Raw genomic sequence first — 25,110 nt, 5'->3', positions numbered from 1 at the left:
TTGGAAGGCTTTCCACAAGATTATGTGTTTCTGTGGGATTCTGTAGAGCATTTATAAGGTCAGGCATTGATGTTGGATAAGAAGGCTGGGTTCGCCATCCCTGTTCCAGCTCATATCAAAAGTGTTTGATGGGGTTGAGGTCAGGGTCCTGTGCGGGCCAGTCAAGCTCTTCCACATCAAACTCATCCCACCATGTCTTTATGGACCTTGTTTTGTGCACTGGGGCACAGTCATGCTGGAATAGAAAAGGGCCTTCCCCAAACTGTTTCCATAGCTTTTTCCCAAATATTTTGGTATGTTGAAGTATTAAGTATTAAGAGGGGCCGAGCCCAAACCCTGAAAAACAACCCCCCACCATTATCCCTCCTCCACCAAACTTCACAACTGGCACAATGCAGTCAGGCAGGTAACGTTATCCTGGCATACGCCAAACCCAGATTGGCATACTAACCCCTACTTTCTCTGCTGTTTTTTTCCGTTTTTCTGTGGTGAAGATCTGCACCCCCACCACCTGATCAAGGCACCATGCAGTCCCTACATTGATGGATTGGAGGCCAGATGTCCACATGACCATCATCGTCTAATTCTTCCATGTGAAGCTTGAAAGCCATGAGGACTGATTGAGATCATTTATGTTAGGTAGAATGAGATCAGCAGTAGGGGGCTGGGTGGTCTCATGGCCTCGTAACCCCTGCAGATTTTGTTTTGTTTTTTTTTCTACAGCCCTCTGGAGCAATTTTTTTGCTTTTGTTTTTTTTTTTTGTCCTCCCGGCCATTACTTTATTTTTTGTTATTTAGTATTGTCTAATCTTATTTTTATTTTTTTTATATTTTTATTTTTTATAAACTTTTCTTTCTTCATCTTGTAAAGCACTTTGAGCTACATCATTTATATGAAAATGTGCTATAGAAATACACTATATTGCCAAAAGTATTGGGACGGACTGCCTTTACACAGACATGAACTTTAATGACATCACATTCTTAACACATAGGCTATACTATGGAGATGGCCACACTCTTTGCAGCCATAACAGCTTCAGCTCTTCTGGGCAGGCTTTCCTCAAGGTGTAGGACTGAGTGTGTTTATGGGAATTTTGGATCAGGAGAGCATTTTTGAGGTCAGGCACTGATATTGGTCGATAAGGCCTCGCTCGTAGTCTCCGCTGTAATTCATCCCAAAGGTGTTCTGTCGGGTTGAGGTCAGGGGTCTGTGCAGGCCAGTCAAGTTCCTCAAAAGATAGATAGATAGATAGATAGATAGATAGATAGATAGATAGATAGATAGATAGATAGATAGATAGATAGATAGATAGATAGATAGATAGATAGATAGATAGATAGATAGATAGATAGATACTTTATTAATCCCAAGAGGAAATTCACATTCTCCAGCAGCACCTTACTGATACAAAAAACAATATTAAATTAAAGATTGATAATAATGCAGGTAAAAAACAGACAATAACTTTGTATAATGTTAATGTTTACCCCCGGGGTGGACGCATAGTTTGGGGGAGAAGAGTCGCATAGTTTGGGGGAGAAACGTTCTTCTCAGTCTGTCAGTGGAGCAGGACAGTGACAGCAGTCTGTCGCTGAAGTTGCTCCTCTGTCTGGAGATGATCCTGTTCAGTGGATGCAGTGGATTCTCCATGATTGACAGGAGTCTGCTCAGCGCCCGTCGCTCTGCCACGGATGTTAAACTGTCCAGCTCCATGCCTACAATAGAGCCTGCCTTCCTCACCAGTTTGTCCAGGCGTGAGGTGTCCCTCTTCTTTATGCTGCCTCCCCAGCACACCACCGCGTAGAAGAGGGCACTTGCCACAACCATCTGATAGAACATCTGCAGCATCTTATTGCAGATGTTGAAGGACGCCAGCCTTCTAAGGAAGTATAGTCGGCTCTGTCCTCTCTTGCACAGAGCATCAGTATTGGCAGTCCAGTCTAATTTATCATCCAGCTGCACTCCCAGGTATTTATAGGTCTGCACTCTCTGCACACAGTCACCTCTGATGATCACAGGGTCCATGAGGGGCCTGGTCCTCCTAAAATCCACCACCAGCTGTTTGGTTTTGCTGGTGTTCAGTTGTAGGTGGTTTGAGTCGCACCATTTAACAAACTCCTCCTCCTGCCACTCCTGATGCAGCCCATGACAGCAGTGTTGTCAGCGAACCTTTGCACGTGGCAGGACTCCGAGTTGTATTGGAAGTCCGATGTATATAGGCTGAACAGGACCGGAGAAAGCACAGTCCCCTGCGGCGCTCCTGTGTTGCTGACCACAATGTCAGACCTGCAGTTCCCGAGACGCACATACTGAGGTCTGTCTGTAAGATAGTCCATGATCCATGCCACCAGGTATGAATCTACTCCCATCTCTGTCAGCTTGTCCTTGAGGAGCAGAGATTGGATGGTGTTGAAGGCGCTAGAGAAGTCCAGAAACATAATTCTTACAGCACCACTGACTCTTTCCAAGTGGGAGAGGGATCGGTGTAGCATGTAGATGATGGCATCCTCAGCTCCCACCTTCTCCTGGTATGCGAACTGCAGAGGGTCGAGGGTGTGACGCATACTAAACCCGGGTAGCTCCACGTTAGCATCTGGGATGTTAGTTGTTAGCCACGTTTCACTAAAACACAACAAACTGCATTCTCTGTAGGTCCTGTCATTTTTCACCAGCGTAGCCAGTTCGTCGATTTTATTTGGTAGTGAGTTCACATTTCCCAGGACCACAGAAGGCACTGAAGGCTTGTAGCGCCACTTTCTCGCTAAACGCTTGGCTTTTATCTTAACACTGGCTCTGCTGCCACGATACCATCTTCTTACCTCGTCAGGTAAATAGGGAACCACACTGGTGCAGGCATTTGTTCTCAGCGCTTGAAGTTGACTACTTGAATAGACGAGTCTCGGTGTGTAAAAATCCATGTCCAAGTAGTAAAAAGTGTCCAGAGAACAAGTCCACATAAAAGAAAGTGGTAGGAGTTAACAGTGAAATAGAGAAAAAGGTAGAAAAATAAAGTCATACACGGAGCTGCTGGAATAGCTGCCACTCGCGTCGGCGCCTGAGGTCTGTTTGTAAGATAGTCCACAATCCATGCCACCAGGTATGAATCTACTCCCATTTCTGTCAGCTTGTCCCTGAAGAGCAGTGGTTGGATGGTGTTGAAGGCGCTAGAGAAGTCCAGGAACATAATTCTTACTGCACCACTGCCTCTGTCCAAGTGGGAGAGGGATCGGTGTGGCATGTAGATCAGGGGTCCTCAATCACAGTCCTGGAGGGCCGCAGTGGCTGCAGGTTTTTGTTCTAACCTGATTGCTCAATTAGAAAGCAATTCTTGCCAATAATTTAATTCCATGGCTTGTTAGAGCTTTAACTCTGCTATGTCAGGTAATTCTCATATCTTAGATTTTCTTTCCCTTTCTAAGGATGTCATCCAAATGATTTGAAGGCTAAAATGGAAGAGTGATTCTCAGTCCTTCACTTTTTTCTCTTCGTTTTCCTTCCAAGTATTTAATTAAACCCAATAGTGCATGATAAATACACACCGGTGTAAATGGTAACAAGCTAAATGGAGAAATTTTTTCAAAGAAGTATCGGGCGTGCTTATTGATAATGTTCTTGACATAGTAAATTCGTCATTAGATACGGGGGTCTTCCCAGACTGTCTTAAGACTGCTGTAGTTAAACCCCTACTTAAGAAAAATAATCTCGACCCCTCTGCTCTTGAAAATTATAGACCCATCTCTAACCTGCCTTTCTTAAGTAAAATTCTAGAGAAGGCAGTCATTATGCAGTTAAATGAGCACCTCAATAAACATTCTATTCTTGATAAATTTCAGTCAGGTTTTAGAACAAATCACAGCACAGAAACTGCACTCGTTAAAGTAGTAAATGACTTGTGGGTAAATGCAGACAGAGGCCATTTATCTGTTCTCATCCTCTTAGATCTGAGTGCCGCATTTGACACCATTGATCATAATATTCTTAAGAATAGCCTTAGTCAATGGGTGGGCCTCTCTGGCATTGTCTTAAATTGGTTTGAATCCTACCTGGCAGGGAGAAAATTCTTTGTTAGTTGTGATAATTACAACTCAAAGACACATGATATTCTATATGGTGTTCCACAAGGCTCTATCCTGGGGCCACTGCTCTTCTCAATCTACATGCTTCCATTAGGTCAGATTATCTCAGGGCACAACGTGAGCTACCACAGCTATGCTGATGACACACAGCTGTATTTATCAATAGCACCTGATGACCCCAAATCTCTTGATTCGCTAACACAATGTCTCACTTGTATCTCAGAATGGATGAATAGTAACTTTCTCAAATTAAATAAAGAAAAAACCGAAATCTTAGTGATTGGCAATAATGGATACAATGAGGCTATTAGAAATAAACTGGATGCATTAGGATTAAAAGTCAAATCGGAGGTAAAAAGCTTAGGGGTAACCATGGATTGTAATCTGAATTTTAAATCGCATATTAATCAGATCACTAGGACAGCATTTTTTCACCTAAGAAACATAGCAAAAGTTAGACCTCTTATATCATCGAAAGATGCAGAGAAATTAGTTCATGCGTTTGTTTTCAGTCGGCTAGATTACTGTAACGCACTCCTCTCAGGTCTACCCAAAAAAGACATCAATCGTTTGCAACGAGTGCAGAATGCAGCTGCTAGAATCCTTACCAGGAAAAGAAAATCCGAACACATTTCTCCAGTTTTGATGTCACTACACTGGTTACCTGTGTCATTCAGAATTGACTTTAAAATTCTGCTTATGGTTTATAAAGCTTTAAATAATCTCGCCCCGGCTTATATATCGGAATGTCTGACACCTTATATTCCAAATCGTAACCTCAGATCCTCAACTGAGTGTCTCCTTAGAATTCCAAGAGCAAAACTTAAAAGAAGTGGTGAGGCGGCCTTCTGCTGTTATGCACCTAAAATCTGGAATAGCCTGCCAGTAGGAATTCGCCAGGCTAATACAGTGGAGCACTTTAAAAAACTACTGAAAACACATTATTTTAACATGGCCTTCTCATAACTTCACTGTAATTTAATCCTGATACTCTGTATATCCAATTCATTATAATAACTATTCATTCAAAATCTGTACTAACCCCTACTCTCTCTTCTGTTTCCTTTTCCGGTGTCCTGTTGGTGGTGGCGTGTGCCACCACCATCTACCCAAAGCACCATGATGTCCCAACAATGATGGATGGATTAAAAGCCAGAAGTCTGTATGACCATCAGCATCAAGTGACTCCGTGAAAAACCCGAACTACAAAGAGGACTTTTTCATTTATGTTAGGTAGAATGCCCAGAGGGGACTGGGTGGTCTCGTGGCCTGGAACCCCTGCAGATTTTATTTTTTTCTCCAGCCTTCTGGAGTTTTTTTTTGTTTTTTCTGTCCACCCTGGCCATCGGACCTTACTCCTTTCTATGTTAACTAATGTTGTCTTATTTTAATTTCTTATTTTGTCTTTTATTTTTCTTTTCTTCATTATGTAAAGCACTTTGAGCTACTTTTTGTATGAAAATGTGCTATATAAATAAATGTTGTTGTTGTTGTTGTTGAAATGCTGGTCTCTTTTGTCATTTGCATGTTATTGCTAATAAGGAGCAATTAAAAACCGAGAATGCAGATGTTTAAGACTTAAATAAGCAATAAGGGTTCAAAATCTTAACGAGCGAGACAACTAAAGTGAAGCAGAAGTGTTTCTTGAGCAATAAGTGCTTCTTATTAAGCAACTGGGTTGGAGCAAAAACCTGCAGCCACTGTGGCCCTCCAGGACCGTGATTGAGGACCCCTGATGTAGATGATGGCATCCTCCACTCCCACCTTCTCCTGGTTATGTGAACTGCAGAGGGTAGAGGGTGTGGCGGACCTGTGGCCTCAGGTGGTGAAGCAGCAGCCGCTCCACAGTCTTCATCACATGTGACGTCAGGGCGACAGGCCTGAAGTCATTCAGCTCACCAGGACGTGATACCTTTGGGACTGAGGTGATGCAAGATGTTTTCGTTTTAAATATCGTTAATTGTGTTTGTTTCCTTTTTCGTGATGATGACTTCTTTAATAGAATACAGCCATCCCATTGAGAGTCGTGTGCTGAATTGGAGCCAACTTTACCGAGACCCATCGCCCAGAAATCACGAGATCTCCGTTCCATTACTGCTTTAGAACAACCGAGTTTAGAAGATAGTTAGATAGATGGACCTCAGAATGTCGCTGAAATACGCAATCACAGAAGATTTTACTGTCCCGCCACCTGGAGTTATTAAAATGCCAACACCAAGCAAGTCTGCATAGGATTTACAAATGGACAAAACTCTCCATAACGATAAGCCAATTTCCACGTCAGGTTCGTATTGTACAAATCCAGACTTTTGCGTCTTGCGCACGTTTGGAGTTTTCGTTCACATTTTTCTCGATTGGATTTGTCAATCAGTCATTTTCCAACCCGCTATATCCTAACACAGGGTCACAGGGGTCTGCTGGAGCCAATCCCAGCCAGCACAGGGCACAAGGCAGGAACAAATCTCGGGCAGGGTGCCAGCCCACCGTAGGGCACACACACACCAAGCACACACTAGGGTCAATTTACGATCGCCAATGCACCTAACTTGCATGTCTTTGGACTGTGGGAGGAAACCGGAGCACCCGGAGGAAACCCACACAGACACGGGGAGAACATGCAAACTCCACTCCTTAGGTCTCCTTATTGCGAGGCAGCAGTGCTACCACTGTGCCACTGCGCCCATTCGATTGGATTTGGTTTAGTGAATTGGATCTCTTTTCACGATTCCCCCATTACTTTAATCGGTTTTGGCTCCTATAGTTAAGTTTATCCCAAACCTAATCCACCTTCCCATCACAAGGTTGGCTTTGTCTCATCCATAAACACATAAAGGCCAGTGACCTCATTTATAAAGCATGCGTATGTACAAAAAGAGGGCAAAATATGCGCATACGACTTCCTACTCCAACATTGGGATTCATAAAATCAATTTTGCTTGTGAAACACATGTATATTTATGACAACGTGCATATGCAGCATTTCAGAGAAACTGGGAAACGACAAGACCCTCGATCAAGTATTGAAATGCAGCCATCCATCCATCCATTGTCCAACCCGCTGAATCCGAATACAGGGTCACGGGGGTCTGCTGGAGACAATCCCAGCCCAACACAGGGCACAAGGCAGGGAACCAATCCTGGGCAGGGCGCCAACCCACTGCAATGAAATGCAGCCAAACTAGCTAAATGACGACTCACACTCATAATTCAGAGTACTGAGTTATTATAATGGGAGACGATGTGACCTCAAAAATGATGAAGATGATACACAGCCTTTATTTTAGTTCCCTTTTAAGCAGGCCAATGATGCAAGTTTGCACTGAAGACCCTTTTTTTGTGGTTTTTGGTCTGGAATCTGGCCCACAGCTCAGGAATACGTCAGACAAGCTCCACTCTGTCCTGGAAGCCATTAACCCACTTTCGAGGTGCTGGACAGTTTAACATCTGTGGCAGAGCGACGGGCACTCAGCAGGCGCCTATCAATTATGGAGAATCCACTGCATCCAATTAATAGTATCATCTCCAGACAGAAGAGCAGCTTCAGCGACAGACTGCTGTCACCGTCCTGCTCCACTGACAGATTGAGGAGATCGTTCCTCCCCCAAACTATGCGACTCTTTAATTCCATCCGGGGGGGTAAACGTTAACATTTAACATTATACATAGTTATTGTCTGTTTTTCACCTGCATTATTATCATTCTTTAATTTAATATTATTTATTGTATCATTATGCTGCTGCTGGAGAATGTGAATTTCCCATTGGGATTAATAAAGTATCTATCTATCTATCTATCTATCTATCTATCTATCTATCTATCTATCTATCTATCTCTATCCAGTTTTTGTATGGTGTGGGCACACGTCCATAAAACACAGTGGGTATCAGAAATCAATTGGCAGCCGTGTCTGGTTCTCCTAACGTAAACGCAATTGACTGCACTTGTATCGTAATAAGGGCATGTAGAGAGAATGAAGCTGCTTCTGTTAGCCAGGCTCAGGGACACTCCATTAATGCACAAGTCATCTGTAATGTGGCCGACTAAACGTCGTAGATCAGTGGCCTGGGTCGGCCCCGCATTCATTTATTTTATTGTATTTTGAAGGAAAGTCTGTGGCAGACATGATGGTGCAGTACATGAGGACTGGCTCGTTGGTAAGGTTGAACCCCTCAGTGTTTCATTGGGCCTGTGCTATTCACTGTAACAGCAATCATGACATGTGGCAGTGGCTACCCAATCAAGATGCCGGCACCTTACACACTTTCTGGACCCCCAGAGTGCCACACATGATCTTGCGATCTCCGTTCAGTCAGATACTCCTGAAAGCAGGGGGCGGGGTCACAATGCAAAAATGTGGGAACGTCAGCATAGAACATTGCATATGCATGAGGTTGATTAGCATACACCATATATGGATGTGGGAGGGCGGTGTTTAAGGCACATTCATGTACACACATTTATGAGGCGATTGTGATTTATACAAGATAAATTGCATAGATTTTTTTTTTTTGGATGAAGCCCCGAGAGGTAGTATAAGCAGAGAGTGGCAACCAGTGCTAAGATTTCTCAGTGTAGGGTACAGGCTTTACAAACTAGCAGTCTGCACCCTGAAATAGGGTAGGGAGCACTTCTCACAGATACGAGAAAACCCCACAAGATGAACCGCAAGAGCACGTTAGTTACAAGAAAACTCCATTACCTGTCAAGCAGGTTTGTGGTGCATCAAAAAAATCTACGGGAGAATTTCAGGCCACTTGTCATAAATTGCGCAGCTCTTGGGATCGACAAGGGTCTCCCTGTGAGGTTCAGCCACCCAGCCCCATCCATTCTCTTCACACATCAACTCTTGACAAATATTTCTATTATCACACCATTATAGCTCTTTGATCAACAAAATCAATTTCTTGTATGGCAAGTCTGGTTGGGGGGCCTGCACTGGTAGAGCACACTGCCACCTTCACCCCATGACAAAACAAAACAGTTTGGGGTCCCAGTTGGCAACCACTATTCCCCTGACAGGCCTCCCTCCGGAAATGACCCTCTAATTGCTGCAGCTCGGTGTAAGGTGGGTGTCCATGTGCCAATAGATAGATACTTTATTAATCCCAAGGGGAAATTCACAAATTCGGGTAAATAGGGAACCACACCAGCCCTGGCATTTGTTCTCAGCGCTCGAAGTTGAGTACTTGAATAGACGAGTCTCTGCGTTTAAAAATCCATGCGCACGTTGTAAAAGTTTATGTGTTTCCAGGGCACGAATCCACAGGTTCAACACGCCCTTGACCCTCTGCAGTTTGCATATCAGGAGAAGGTGGGAGCAGAGGATGCCATCATCTATATGCTACACCGATCCCTCTCCCACTTGGACAGAGGCAGTGGTGCTGTAAGAATTGTTTCTAGACTTCTCTAGCGCCTTCAACACAATCCAACCTCTGCTCCTTAGGGACAAGCTGACAGAGATGGGATTAGATTCATACCTAGTGGCATGGATTGTGGACTATCTTAAAGACAGACCTCAGTATGTGCATCTTGGGAACTGCACGTCTGACATTGTGGTCAGCAACACAGGAGCGCCACAGGGGACTGTACTTTCTCCGGTCCTGTTCAGCCTATATACATCAGACTTCCAATACAACTCGGAGTCCTGCCATGTGCAAAAGTTCGCTGATGACACTGCTATCATGGGCTGCATCAGGAATGGGCTGGAGGAGTATAGGGACCTAATCAATGACTTTGTTAAATGGTGCGACTCAAACCACCTACACCTGAACACCAGCAAAACCAAAGAGCTGGTGGTGGATTTTAGGAGGCCCAGACCCCTCATAGACCCAGTGATCATCAAAGGTGACTGTGTGCAGATGGTGCAGACCAATAAATATCTGGGAGTGCAGCTGGATGATAAATTAGACTGGACTGCCAATACTAATGCACTGCATTGTTATCATTCTTTAATTTAATCTTATTTATTGTATCAGTCTGCTGCTGCTGAAGAATGTGAATTTCCCATTGGGATTAATAAAGTATCTATCTATCTATCTATAAAATAAAGTGATAGGAGTGATCAATAAATAAAAATAGAAAAATAAAAGTTGAAAAGTACACATACACATAGTCATACACGGAGCTGCTGAAAAGGCTGCCATGCCACTCTCGGCGGCGCCGGAACTAACATAATAATGAGGGTCCTGTGAGCCAGATCACCCTCGGGGAATCGTGCCACATAGTACTGTAACTGACGCTCCCTCACAATGCAGGTAACGGGACTCATTTGGAACTCCATGAGCAACACAAAGTCAAACCAGTGGTAGCCAAGGACTCTCTGAAGAGACACACAGTACTGAAGGGAGTCCAGTCTTCATCTCAGGTCACTGGATAGCGTCCATGTCTCACAGTCATATAGCAAAAGACAGGAAGAACCAGGATGCTAAAGCTTTGGATCTTTGTCCTTTTGTAGAGTTAGCAGGGAGTGCCACACAGTTTCCAGTGACCTCATGACCCCCCCCATGTTCTCCCAATCCGTCTACTGACTTCGTAGGAAGAGTCACCAGCGACATGAATGTCATTACTGAGCTAAGTAAACCTCTCGCTGAGGTGGACACTCTCACTGCTGATGGCTACGCTTAAGAGGTCATTAACGCTTTTGAGGGTTGAATATTTTTTTCCAAAATAACCTCAAGTTTTCTGACAAGCACCCAAAGCTGTGGTTTCACACATAAATCAACATAAAACATCTGCTGACATGTGCTGTGGCTGCTGGTGATGCATGTTCAGTTCAGCATCTCTGGCAGCAGTGGCTACATGGGGGCATCACGAGAGTTAGCATGAATGCACTGCGAGTTGGCTGCCTGCCCGTCTTCACACAGCGGGTAGCGGTCACAGTGTGAAGCGATATGGTTTGTACCTCTTAATCACAAGTGGTGGTCCTCACAGGTGAACACTGCTGTAGGCTAATCAGCTACATGAAAGTGTTCAGCACCACGGTCAACTTTCATTTTCAATATCCATCTCCAGATCACTTGCGTCAAACTCTGAGACCTACAAGTCACAGTCCTATTCAACAAAATTACTTAAAACGCCCATGGAGTGTTTTGCTTTGTATATTGACTTTGGTCTCTTGCCAGATGTTGATGCCATTTAGAGGATGTTTGCTCTTCGCCACTCATGCACGCGTAGGGAATCAAGGTTAGATCAACAAAGCTATGTAACTTTCATTCTAGCAAACAGAGTCCAACTAAAATGTAAGGGTGAGTTTTGGCACAGGTTACAGCTGACCACGGTCCTCTACCCCTCTCATTTTGACAAACCGGCCCTGAAAGAGTTAAAGGCCTGGTTCTTATCAGGACACTTGCAAGCCCAGACTCTCAAACTCCTTTCAAGCCTCCATTGACTGCAAACATCACAGCATTGTCCGCAAAGTCAAGATCACTGAATCTCACTTCACCAACAGCTGGTCCACCCAACACCCACTCCATGCAGGTATTGAACACAGTAGGAGCAAAACACACCGCTGATGGACCCCAGAATTAACTGGGAAGAACACAGGGGTTCTGCACAGCCCTGCCATGATGTCCAGCAACTTTGAGGGGGTAGGATGAGTGTCAAAAGGGCATCTACACACACAAATCCGAACACCCATAGTATCATAGAAGTGCTAATCAATTAACTGCAGCTGAATTAGGTCCAAACCAGAACTAAACCTTGGGTGGGTAGGAGTAACTTCACCCAGCCTTCTACTTATTAGCTATGGATTACAATCCAAAGAATTAAAACTTTGAAACCAAGAGTGGAATTACCCACCATTGTAACCTGGAAAACAATAACATTCATCCATTCATTCTCTCTCTTAATCCACATTACCCTAAGCAGGGTGGTGCTGCTAGAGCCTATGCCAGCAAGCATTAGGTGTGAGGTGGCAAGCTCTGGGCAGGTGAACACACACCGGGGCCAATTTAGCTATGTTAATCCATTCAATTTGTGGGAGGAAATGGGATCATCAAAGGGGGAACAACATTCAAACTCCATGGAGGGAGAACCCCCCCAAACGTGAATGCTGCCCTCCAACTATGAACATACAGGAGCTGCCGAAGGGCCTCTTACCACTGCCCTCAATGGCCCAGCTTGTTACTAAGTGCAGGTCTCTCTGCTATTTTCCTGGAGGCAATCGATTCTTTTCCCCCCATGCTGCCCATCCCCATTCTTTACAATCTTAGCTTTATTTCATTTCTAATCAGCCATGTGGTCCAGTCAGATTTCTTCAGTATGCCATCTGTGTGCAAGGTTGACTCTCTATTGCTCTTAAGCACATCACCTCCAGTTTTATTGCCCTTTCCTAGCCACCATTTCTGCATCATACACAAGAGCAGTTCCATCTATTATTTTTAAGGAGGGCTTTTGTCTAAAGTAGGAGAGGGCAGAGACGAAAACCAATACCATGGTCTTTTCCCATCCATTACATGATCCAAAAGGCACAGCCCAAAGCCATGACCCCTTTTCAGGATAACAGTTTTTATAAAAACTAAGTGACTTGAGCCTGCAGGTCATGGACACAAAACTGCACCGCACTAAACATGTGTAAGCACCCAAATACAATATTTTCAGACAAAAATTAGGATTAGGACATTGGCCAAACTGCATGGAGACTAGCTTAGATGGCTTTGGAATATGGGAGGAATTCTCTGCTACATGGGTAGAAACCCCCTATGTAAAAAAAAGCATCACTGCATGACATTTATGGTGGTATTTCACATCGTCATCCTTAAAACAAATCTCACACCCCCCCCCCCCCCACTGAGAAAGGGAATTTAAAAAGAAAGTAGAGATTTAAATATGTGAAGTCTAGAATTAAAGACATCTGACCGAAAGGTTCCTTTACAAGGGGTGCGCACACACAGTCATTTGGTTTCTTTAATGATAAAGAGCAGGCACTGGCAACTGCATATCCTTGTCTTAACAAGAAGTGTTCAGGAGAATCCTAGTTTATCACCCCCCCCATGCCTTTACATATTGATCTTAAGTTATTTCCATTTCTGTGAGCAGATTTGCATATTTGCTCAGGCGCTGGGCGATTACACACCTTGAATTTGCACACCGTTGGCTTTTTGGATTGTATACTAGGTGCAGGCCAGTGAATAAGCCCTTCACACAACCGTTGCTCAAATAAGCCCATATTTTCTTGTCTAGCACTTGTGCAGTCAACAAACCGGACCACGTGGTCACAATTCTGGATGCACGTTTGCTAATAGGAGGGTACACAAGCCAGAACAATGTCCCAAATATACCCCAGCAGATGCTCAAAGTATAATCCGGCCTTGTTATCTGCACTCCATTTCAGCCCTTCCCTGCACCATCTGGGGCAAGGAACCGCACAACAGTGAAACTATCCTAACCCACAGAACTTTATGAAGGAAAACTCTGGGCTCTAAATACACAACATAGCAGTGCTAAATATGGCACTATTGTGCTTCCCCAGTTCATAGGCTGCACAACATACAAAATGTTAACAAATAGGAGAAGACAATGCTACTTAGCAATGGTCTAAATACTCATTATGGAAGGAGCCACACAATATTTACAGCATGCACATTGACAAATACCAACTACAGCGTCTTTTCAAAAAAAAAAAAAAAAAAAAAAAAAAAGTTAATGCAGCAACAGATCATTTCTCATCAATGACCCATATTCACGACATGAGTCACTGAAAGCAGCAATATATAGTACCACTAGGCATGTGCGCCCAACTATGTTGCGCGTGTTAAAGTTGTCTGTGAAGGGCTCCCTGTTTAAACGCGGCTGTCAGTCGTGAACTAGGCCCTTCGTCGCACAGCATTATAAGGGAAACAAAATTACAACACAAAACCCTTGGACATTGATTCTATAGGAAAGGCCTACTCAGAATCACTGTCCAAATAGTAATTATGTGGTGGTGGAGGAGCATTTCTGGTTCTCTTCCCACGACTTATGGATGGTTAATCATAAGTGGCGTCTTCATGTCGTGCAATCTTACAGGTTGCTTTGTGGCAATCCGAAGAGTAAGGAAGAACCAATGCTTCTTTCTTGAACTCCAAACGCCGACTGATGGAAAAAATCACAGAAGTGTGTCCGACTTATATGTTCTATTCAATAAGGGCGCGCAGAAAAAGGCGAGCTTCAAAAGGGCGACCTCACTTGAGCGTGGCGAATAAAGGCGTTCGTAGATAATTTAGTTCAAATGGCTCTGGAATATGTGAAGAGCAACAAAGGTGCAGATCTACTCGTAGTTGAAGGCTACACATTCAGAAAGGAGAAAACTATCAAATGGGAAACACATCTGGAAATGCACCGAATATAGGATTGGAAAATGTTTGTCTCGCTTAGACGTTCACGCATGAATTAAATTGGATGTTTTGATATTCTTGCTTTCGTCTTTTTATACGTTCAATCATTGCCTTTGGCTAATAAATTTTCTGTAATAAAATTTTGTTGCGTCTGCCTTTATTCGATGCGCCCAATTGAGGTCGCCCTTTTGAAGCTCGCCTTTTTGTGCGCACCCTTATTGAAGGATACCGTGTCGGTTGAACATTAATTCGCGGACAAACAAAGATCAAGATCCAAATGAAGATTAGATATAAAGATTAGTTAATTTAAAGCATAACAATTTGTTTAGTTTGAATGTCTGTGTTTTGAGGTGTGACTGGAGTACTACAGTCTTCAGTACTATAAGCCTGGAGGGAGATTCTTAATGCAATGCCAATGTTTTAGCTGTCTCTCTACTGCCATCTAGTGCTTCTTCTAAATCATTCACGGACAAAGATCAAGATCCAAATGAAGATTATATATAGAGATCCTTGTTGTCCAACTCCAATATTTTGACACTTGAGGCAAACAGTTTAGTCAAGCATCTTTTAATTGCCATTATAAAACAGCTTTAACTTGGGGCAGATGACATTCTGTACAATTCCTACAATTTTTTGCAAAAAACCGACCAGACATACAACTGTTGACACTCTACTGTAGAGAGATTGTCCTTCTGGATTTGCTCCTTCCAGTTGAAAGGGACAGACTTGGGGGAGCCCCCATTGCACTTGTGATGCTTAACTCTAGACCTACCTTCCACCTCCCCTGAAGGACTGCCATAAATGGGCTCCACCAATAATTCATTGGAATTTTTAAAAAGGGAACCTTACATTCAACTCACCCAATTCCCTCTCCCTCCCTCAAATATAATTTAAAAAACAAAACAAAGAAAAGGTCTGTTCGCTCTCCACCTTAAAAAAAAAAAAAAAACTGAAGCACAGGCTCCGAGAAACAGAGGTGGCACAAGGGCCCAGATGCCCTGCGGAAAAATCGCAGGAGTACAGCAGCTGGTGCTCACTGTCCCACAAAGGACAGCTCAAAGTTCATCTTTATCTGGAATGCCATTTTCTGTTGTCTCTTCCACCTCCTCGTCATCATCATCATCATCACCAGTATCCTCGTCGTCTTCATCATCATCCTCATTCTCCTTTTCTTCATCTTTTTTCTTTTTCTCCTCTTCTTCCCTCTGCTTACGCTCTTCTTCCTCCTGCTTCTCTTTCATCTTTTTCTCAGGTCCCTAAAACAAAGATTCAATCTCAAGTTTCAAGCCAATTAAACAAAAAAGTCAGTCAAGTCTATTATGAAGGCACTGTGTAAAACTTGCCTGCAAAGAATTGATACACCCCCCCCCCCCCCCCCCCAAAGCACTTAACACAACCAAACTGCAAGAAATGTTTCATGCTTAACAGTCGTACATCAGTTATTACCTTTGTTACTCCCCAAGTTTCTTTTCCAATCTCCTCTGCAAATTTCTCATCATCAGTGATTAGGAAATTATCAAAAATTGTGCCAGACTTGACCTGTTAAGAGAATGAAAAAATTAAATCCAAGATGTACAATCTTGACCACAGAACAGAAAATAACCCCAAAATCTCAATTTATTCTCAGATTGTCCGTAGGTGTTTTAATGTGGTAAGCCTCAAAGTTCAACCTACCTGCCACAGGTCCAGTCCAATCACACCAACATTGTCAAATTTGTAAATCGTTGTATCAGGTGTATATTCTGGGTTGTCAATTTCAGGGTGAATCCACGGTCCTTTGTAATTGGGGTTGTCAATCTGTTTTGGCTTCCATTCACCCTTGGGGAGAAAATTTAAATTTGACCACAACGCTGATAAATTTGTAAACATCTCTCAAGCAATGAGTTTTCTCCAAAGGTTTTCATGTAAGCTGCTTTATTGATACACATTGGGACTGAAGCTTTAAGAACATAGACCATCAGTAAAATATTACTTGCTGGTCAACTATCCATCAATTAAGTTCCTTACCTTATATTCTGGATTTGGAATCATTGGTGGTTCCCACTCCCCATCCATCTCCTCATCCCAGTCTTCAGGTTTTTTGGCTTCTGGGTCTGGGACATTTTCAGGTTTATCCCAGTCCTAAGACAAATATAGAAAGCATTTTATAATTCAAATATTTAAAAGGTAATACTTTAAATTATTCACTGGGTTTTAAATGTAAAAACTTAAATTCCTTCTGTATTTCCCAAGAAACAGTTTAGGTTAATTTAAGAGTGCAAGCCAGCAGACCATGGTGCACCTTAGTACACTAACCTCTGGCTTAGTATCTTCAGGGTCATCAGTCTTTGCCTTGTCATCCCAGTCTTCTGGCTTTTTTGCACTTGGGTCCTTTATCTTCTTGGGAGGCAAAAAATCCCAGTCTTCCTCCAGGCTACCAGACTCCACTTTCTCATTGTCTATCTTCACCTCATAGGTCTGGTCTGGTCTCAAGATAAGTGTGTAAAGATGAGTAAGTTCATCATCCTGGAGAGAGAATTATAAAATTAGCAACTGACAAACAAGTTAGAATCAGACAGAATAATTCCAATACACCAGTGGAGGTCAATATTATAGATGAAGGCACAGGTGAAAACCACTCAAATTGTACAACTACCTCAAAAGGGAGGCTTATCAGAAGGCATTAGAGGGTCTATTAACATTTATAAACTGCCAAGAATTACACAGATGTCATACACTGAAAAGAAATTTTAACAACTGGAACACACCATATCACCACTTGATTTAAAATGCTGCTAACTGAAATCTGGCAATGTGCTAATTTCCACCTACTGCACTGCAACAGTAAAGCTTTTCTAACAATAAAATAAACCACAGTGTTCCCATCATGTCCTTCCATCCTTTTACTTTAATCATGTAGCAGAGGAAGACCAATAAAAACAGTGCCAGTTTTCAGTCCTGCAGCAGCTCAAACCAACTAAATTAAAATTTATAAAAGATAGAGCATGGATAGCATCTTATATAGCCACAGATCTACACAAGTAAAATAGCATTGGCCTGTAAGATTCAATACTGTAACAGTCATGATTCTATTATAATTTAAGTTAATAACCAACGTGCCTTTTAAATGTCCAGAAGCCATCCGATATAAAAAGGGCTGCTGGTATTTTTGTATTAACTGTACCAAAACAGACAGTAGGTTTAAAGCTCGTTACAGAATATGACTTATTAGCAAGTCATCAGGTGACAACATGGATTAATGCTGCATTCAGCTAAAACTAAAAATCAATTTGACTCCCGATATAAAAAACTGAGAAAAACCACTACAAAGTCTGAATTCCTACTCAAACTCTTGCCAGATCTCTGAAGGCAAGAGTTTGTCCAGCATTAAATAAGACATCAATCCAGAAAGGTAATGCACACTGCCAAAAGAGTTAATTTATGGGTTTGATTTGCATTAGAATACTAACTTCTCAACATTCATAATTATGGATTGAGGCGAATCATTTAAACTAAATTGATGCTAACTTGATATTTGCTACTGTTTGTACATTACACTCAATGGTTACTTTGTGCAGTTTAATTGCAGTTTCCACACACAAGTAGTACTATTTATAATTGACAACAGCATAAAAATCTTTAGACATGACATGCTTGTTGAACCTTTCTTGCCAAGTGGTTTTGTCTTTGATCTGGTCTATAGAACTATTTACTTAGGCTGAAACACCAGCGTTCACGGTGGAGACCCAGGTTTACTTCCTCACTTGGGTAGTGCAAATGCATAGAGGTTGCAAATGACGCAATGGGAACTTCAACCCTGTCAGCTTCACCATATGATGAATGCAGCATAAGGAGTTAAGTTAGTGTTTTTTTTATCCCCCCCCCCCCCTTTGCTCCCAGTTACCCTGAAATGACCAGTTCATCATTAACAAGATCCTGTTAAGGTTCACTTGCCTTGCACTTTATTTCCTTCTTGATGAGCTCATTCTTGTCCTTGTAGTTGAAAATGACATGTACCTTCTTAGTGCTGTACCCACAGATGTCAGGACCTTTTAAGAATATGAAAAAAATTTAAACATGTGGATTTCAAAAACCATTACTGCCATTTGACAATTTTACCAGAAAAATAAAACTTTCCAAAAGTTCAAAACTGGGTTCATACTTGCACAAGATGTATAGTTTTGCATCCATATAGTTACACAGTTAGAACTTGACCCATCAGTATTACCAAACTCAAATCTTCACATTTCTATATAAAAATAGTGATACAAGAGTTCATACTGAACTAATCCCTACAGACAGGTGCTACTGCACACATATATGCAAAACTGTCCACAGTAGTTTACAGTCTGGGTTCTGAATTCTACAATGACCACTAACTAGGTGTTAATGTATTCCTTTGCTCTCCTTTGTCAAAGGACTCAGATACAGTATGTGCTAAAGCGAATAAGAAAAAATGTTCTTACCAAACATTATATAGTACTGAGAATCCCCATGCATTTCCTTTTGGTCCAGGTCAGCCGGGAAGACCTTGACATACCCACCACCACAGTCAATCTTCTGTTCGTGCTTCACTGTGAACTGAATTACAAGGGTTTTGCCCTCATTACTAAAAGGCTCAAAACGGCTGGAGATGGCATAGAAGCGGGCATCCTGACTGGTCTGTACCCCTGTAAAGCACAAAAGCAGCTGTTAAGGATGCATCCTTAATATTTAATGTCCTAAAACGAGCATATGTTTAAGAAAAGGTTTGAAATATTGCACAAAGGTGTCCATTTAGAGTGGCAATTGTCTTACTGCTTTGCAGCTACATGTATAATCTGCCCCAAAAATCAGCCTCCTTGAAATCAAAAATACTATGTACACCCTACCCATTACACAAAGGAGCAACACTTTTTGGTTATTATTGGAGAGAATGTCAAACACGTCCAAAGAAAGACAAATTTGAAGTAACACATCACAGGACATCTTTTCAGTTGTATAAAACAAATCTGCCATATTTCATATTCCTAGGCTTACCTTTGTCTTTCTCAGCATCTCCATAGAATTTGCCAGCTGTTAACTTAAACTTTCCATAATCTGATTTATGCGTGGATTCCATCCAGCGGCTTTCCCAAGCATCTAAAAAAAGTGAAGAAAAAGTTATGCACTTTCTGAAGGTATTCCCATTTAAATATAGTGACACAGTACTATGAACCTGGCAGGAACAAACGCTACACAGTATTATCAGGATACCAGCATACTTGCTTTGTGTCACTATGACTAATCTTAAAACCTGCCAAGTGTATTAACCAAGGGGGGAAAAAAACCCAAACAGGAAAGACTGAAACTTCATTCAAATTCACTTAAACAACTTAGAACTACATACTGTGAGATGACAAGAATGCATTATGTTAACACTGTGCCAAGAAACCTTTACTTATAAATTCAAATTCCTGTTCCTCTAGGGCATTCATTTTCATGAACTTGGATGGAAAACATGGCATTAAATTAAAAAACTAGCACTGTTCCGAGACAGAAAACAAGGCACTGGTCTAGAAACTAAAAGTATACAAGTAAGTAAGCAATTCAGTCTCTCACAGTAACATGCAAAGTTACTTAAGATGTAAATCCTCTCTAGCATGGTTTGAATTAATTGGTATGTCTTGTGAGTTTCAATTTTGAATTCAGAGGCGGCTTTTTTTTTTTTTTTTTTTTTTTTTTTAAAATAAAAATATTCTATCTACTGGGTAAACTAGCATAACTAATGGAGGGGTGAACTAAGGGTGATAAGCCCAAAATTCACTGTGCATTGTTAGGCAGGTCAAGTTGACAAATGAGGGCCACAAAAGATTAGACAGTTTGGAGTAAACCCCCCCCCCCCCCTTATGAAGACATATCTGATATTGCCAACACTGCAAATGCAATGCATGCTTAACTTTACAAGTATTGGTTTATAATACTAATAACCTGTCCACAATGCTTATTTGGTGGGCTAGCTTTTTATTCAAGATGTCCCTATCCTCTACAATAGAGATTTTTACGCCACATAAAATTTTGCTCCACTGGCAGAATACTTGGTTAATGCTTTAGTTTTCAACTGGACTGTACTTCATGTTTTAATTTCTACTGGCACCAAGGTATCGGAATCAAAAGGACTGCATTCAATTAAGTATGGATTTCCTTATTGAGTCAAATTCACTTCCTTAAATCTAAATAGCAAAACCATGACATGCTAACATGTCTGCCCCAACATGTTACTTAAGTGCGCTGCAGGACATACTATAGAAAATTACGCATTTCATTTGGGTTAAACCAGTTTAGACATTGAGGCGTACCCATTATTTCAACCAGGTTTTGGTGTAAATAAACGATTTTTGATTTACAGATTCTGTCAGCTGAAATTGGGTACTAAACAGAATATGGAAATTGACCAAGAAAATGCATGCTCCACTTAAAAGTATTTATGAAAATTTAGAAGTATATTCCATACCGTTGATAAATGTAAACTTTGAATTGCGCTTCGATTCGAATAAATTGATGTCATATCTATACACGTAGTAACCCATCCACAACAGAAGATGGCAGTACTAATTAGGAATGAATTGACAATATTTAAGGAGTCCTGCGGTCGTCCATGACCCACAATGCAACCGAATTCTACAGACCTTGTGCCCTGCTTATTAATTTCCTTACTACAGAATAGACGGATTCAGCAAAAGTGTGAATCCATACTTAAAATATGAAGTCAGGACTCGGTAGGATCAGCATATCTGGGCACCGTGTTAACTAGCAAATGCAAATCAACTTTCGTTATCGTTTTCTAGTAGGAAACGTACAGAAAAAAAAAATTCTGTTCCCGCAGAAAACCGTGAACAAACAGCCTGGGTCGTATAACAAAAACAGAGGCGGAAACGCAAAGTGTCGAAGTCCACCTAATCATTTTATTTTGCCTATGCCGAATTTCAAGTGTAGTGAACGAGGTGAAGCCACGACCGGGCGAATAAATGTAACGTCAAACTTTCGGATGGCACTCTCAGGAAAGTGAATAGCCACGAATCGATCGACAGCTAACCGAAACGTATAGCTACGACAAAAAGACGCAGAACTTGCACGGTGACAATTTCATAATTAAAAACTTTGACAGTTTCTCTGCAGCGACGAAAGCAATCACACGGCAAGCATTCGATTTCATGATCTTGCCTTTTATCATCATTCATGAGTATCATATTCGCTTCCCGTAACTCGATCTTTCAAGTCGACGCTGAGAGGCCGTTAGAACTAAATGATCACCAGCTCCATCTTTTCTAGAAGTTTGCTTTCAGAAAGTGGGGGCGGGGGTAGCATAGTTCATCGTTTACACCATCCAAAACAAAATGCGAATAGTCTTGTCAGTTGACACCCTACACAGGGTTAATGTTTATTATTTAAAGGATTACGACGTTTCAAGTATACAAACTACTTCCAAATACATCCGAACTGACATTCTCCGCGGCACAAGACTCCAGCACGTTTAATGATGCAATTTCTATTTAAAAAACAGATCTCTAAAATATTACACAGATGACTAGTATTAATACTGCAAACACGTCCATGCTTAAATAAGCTGTAGAGAGCGAGGCACACGATGGCTTTACTCCCCCACAATAAATATCCCTGCACAGGCACTTTGCCCTGTGCATAATGTTAAAAAATTTACCTCCATCTAAAAATTCCTCTCTGAAGTGCACAGTTGGGTCAGCAATGACCACCGCGGCGAAAAGCACCAACAGCAAACCGCCCGACAGCATCTTTGTCCCTGATCTCCGCGCGTAGTGAGGGTGGCGCCGCACGACCCGCGCCTTTTAACGCTGGAACGCCGGAGATTCCTGACGGCAAGGCTTGCACAGATGGCCACCGCCGATTGGTTCAGCCAAGCTTCCAATCAGCAGAGACCACGAGTTTAATCTCGGAAGTTAAGGCTTGTAGGTTCGCGCAGGCGTCGTTCAATAAGCGGTAGTTGTAACGAGGAAGCGTGCTCTGTTAAGGGCGTTGCTTAGCAGGTTGTGTTTAATCCTGATACTGTGTATTGCTTTAACATTTTACGTCACTAAATGTATAAAAGTATAATTTGTGTGGTAGTTAATATTAATATTCACTGATGGGTGGAACTGGTAAGGTTTGTCTTTTGTTACACGAGGAAGTTTTCCAGGCTTTAACAAGGCGATCTAATATTTAGCAAAGTCATGACTGTTAAAACCGTCAAACCGAAACCAATTTAAAGTATTCACTTAATGAAATATTACAGGGTGTATCAGACCGGTAATCACTCTTTACTTTACAGAGGAAATATATAATATATATGCGCGTGCGTGAGTGCGTCTTTTTTTAGACTTTGTATAAACGCAAGTCCGTTTCCTTATACCGTAAAATAAGCAATGCTTTAATATAACAGCAGAACACAAGTAAGAGGGGCATATTAAATGGCACTCTTATTTAAAAAAGAAAAACCCTCTGCTTTCCATCTCGGGAGTGGTGGGGGGTCTCGGGTTGTGTGAAGATAAGAGGCAGTGAGAGTGGGCTTCTGATTTTTCAGTATGTTGTTTAAATGAAGATGTAATGATATCAATGTGTCATTAGAAAGAGGATGGCAAATTTGGTTTGTTATTTTGGATGTACATGTTTTTAAGTGGTTTGGCTGATGAAAATATAATGGAAGAAAGATGTCACAGTTTTTGGTGTTGTGAACTGTTAACTTATGTGATCTCATTGAGGAGAATCGAATGGTGAAATTTATTAAAAGTAAAAATTCTCTCATGTTTCATTGTAGCAGCAAATGTGGTGACAATGGCAATCGTGTACACAGTGTCAGTTTGTACTATGAGGTAGTTATTAAGGGAGCGGGACATTACAAGCTGTAATTGAAGTAGCTTTATATACAGCCCAGGTATATATTTAGACAGTTAGATAGAACTTTACTTATCCCCAGGAGAAAGTCTGGCATTTCACAAAAGCTAAATAAATAATATTTCCAATATGGCAAACAACAAACCTCTCCCAAACATACGCAAGAATGACTAAAAAGAAAGAAAACGTCTGACTTGGCAGTTACAGTCCCAGTGAGGTGCTATACAGGAGTATTGAGCTTGCAACTTAATAAAATGAGCTCCAGTCCATCTTGGCAATGATCTCATCATACCTGCCTCTACTGTAAAAAATCTTGGTGTCATTTTTGATTCCTCCCTCACGTATTCCGCCCACATAAATCACATTAAGAAACTTTCTTACTTTCACCTCCGTAACATATCCCGTGTTCGCTCCTTCCTCTCCTTCTCTAATGCTGAGAAACTTGTCCATGCTTTTATCACATCCCGCATCGATTATTGTAATTTCCTACTGCCAGGTGCCCCTTCTAATCTTATATCACAGCTCCAGCTTATTCAAAACTCAGCTGCAAGAGTCCTTACTCGAACCAGCAGCAGCGAGCACATCACACCCATCCTGCTCCGTCTTCACTGGCTCCCTGTGTCCTATAGAATCGAATATAAAATCCTACTAATAACTTACAAAGCTTTAAATAACCTTGCACCAAATTACATTAGTGACCTCCATCACTATGTGCCTGCCCGCCCACTAAGGTCCTCTGATTCTGGTAGTCTTGTTGTACCCCTCACTAATCTACACTCCATGGGTGACAGCAGGGCCTTCAGCTGTATAGCGCCCAGACTCTGGAATGACCTACCGACATTAATCAGGTCAGCTGACTCCATGAATTCTTTTAAAAAACAACTCAAAACTCATCTGTTCAGGAAGGCTTTTAGCTCTACTTGACTTTATTACCCTTCTCTCAGTTTACCTGTCTGTCAAGATGCTAATGTATCCTGTGTGTGTGTGTGCGAGACCATCAGTTATGTTGTCTGGTTTTTTTTTTTCAGAATTTACTGTCTTAATCTTCTTTATTTATTTATCTGGTTTGTACAATGCTATATACTGTATATTCTGCCGTTCTTTATTCTGTAAGTGCCTTGAGCATGGGAAAGGCGCTATATAAATAAAATGTATTATTATTGTTTTTTTATATAAAGAAGCCCCAAGAGTTTCTTGACTCGCTTGTGATGAATAATTTGTTGGCTGAAAGTCCTCGGTGTTGGTGTTTCAGAGAGAGGATATGCAGCATTGTACATAACTGACGTCAGTATTGTTTTCATTCTCTCCTTTGCTATGACCTCCAGGAGGTCAAAGTATGTCCCACAACTGTGCCTGCTTTTTTTAATCAGCATGTTGATTTGGTGGGCCTCTCTTGATGTGATGTTACCAGCCCAGCACACAACAGCGTAGAAAATCACCCTGGTCAGGGGTTCTGGTATACTGTATGCCACATATAGTGTGTCACAACTCCCATTAAAGGAACAGTCTCCTAAGAAAAAAAGAGCCTGCTTTGCTTCTTCTTCTGCTCCTCTGTGTTCTGAGACCAGTCCAACCCTGTCTTTGATGTAGTCCCCCAAGTATACATAGGAATGCACCACCTTAACATCTACTACCTGAATTGTGACCAGACATAGAGGCTCTTTGGTTGCAGCAAACGTCAATAAGCAGTTCCTTGATTTTGCTGATGTTAAGGTGCAGATAATTCTTTTTGCACTAAGAAGCAAAGTTCTCCACCTGATTCCTCCTCTCTGTCTTATCCCCTTTATCAAGAAATGCTGTTAGTGCAGAATCATCTGAAATTTACTGCAAATCACTTGTCCTGGTGCTATATTCATAGTCTGAGGTGTACTGA

The 25,110-nt window shown here is 41.8% G+C and overlaps 1 protein-coding gene across 1 annotated transcript; it reads right to left on the bottom strand.

Annotated features, from left to right (window-relative positions):
• Positions 1-14,944: 14,944 nt before the first annotated feature.
• Positions 14,945-22,218, bottom strand: calr3a (calreticulin 3a). The gene is made up of 9 exons (XM_028816531.2): positions 22,051-22,218; positions 19,392-19,493; positions 18,839-19,042; positions 18,327-18,421; positions 16,689-16,898; positions 16,401-16,514; positions 16,068-16,211; positions 15,840-15,932; positions 14,945-15,649 (listed from the first exon to the last, which is right to left on the bottom strand). The coding sequence occupies exons 1-9, from the start codon at positions 22,139-22,141 to the stop codon at positions 15,449-15,451; spliced, it is 1,254 nt and encodes a 417-aa protein (XP_028672364.1). The 5' UTR covers positions 22,142-22,218; the 3' UTR covers positions 14,945-15,448.
• Between the last annotated feature and the right edge of the window lie 2,892 nt (positions 22,219-25,110).

Source organism: Erpetoichthys calabaricus, chromosome 12 (assembly GCF_900747795.2).
Source record: "Erpetoichthys calabaricus chromosome 12, fErpCal1.3, whole genome shotgun sequence".
Lineage (NCBI taxonomy): Eukaryota > Metazoa > Chordata > Cladistia > Polypteriformes > Polypteridae > Erpetoichthys > Erpetoichthys calabaricus.
Note: the sequence above shows the minus strand (reverse complement) of the source record. Positions and strands in the feature narration are given on the sequence as shown.

What these genes read in the sequence shown, in the direction of transcription:
- calr3a (XM_028816531.2), bottom strand. Translation starts at nt 22,141, where the DNA reads ATGCTGTCGGGCGGTTTGCTGTTGGTGCTTTTCGCCGCGGTGGTCATT. An exon ending in AGATGCTGAGAAAGACAAAG is followed by an intron (nt 19,043 to 19,391) that starts GTAAGCCTAGGA and finishes TGTGCTTTACAG; the next exon opens with GGGTACAGACCAGTCAGGAT. An exon ending in AAACTTGGGGAGTAACAAAG is followed by an intron (nt 15,650 to 15,839) that starts GTAATAACTGAT and finishes TCTTTGTTTTAG; the next exon opens with GGACCTGAGAAAAAGATGAA.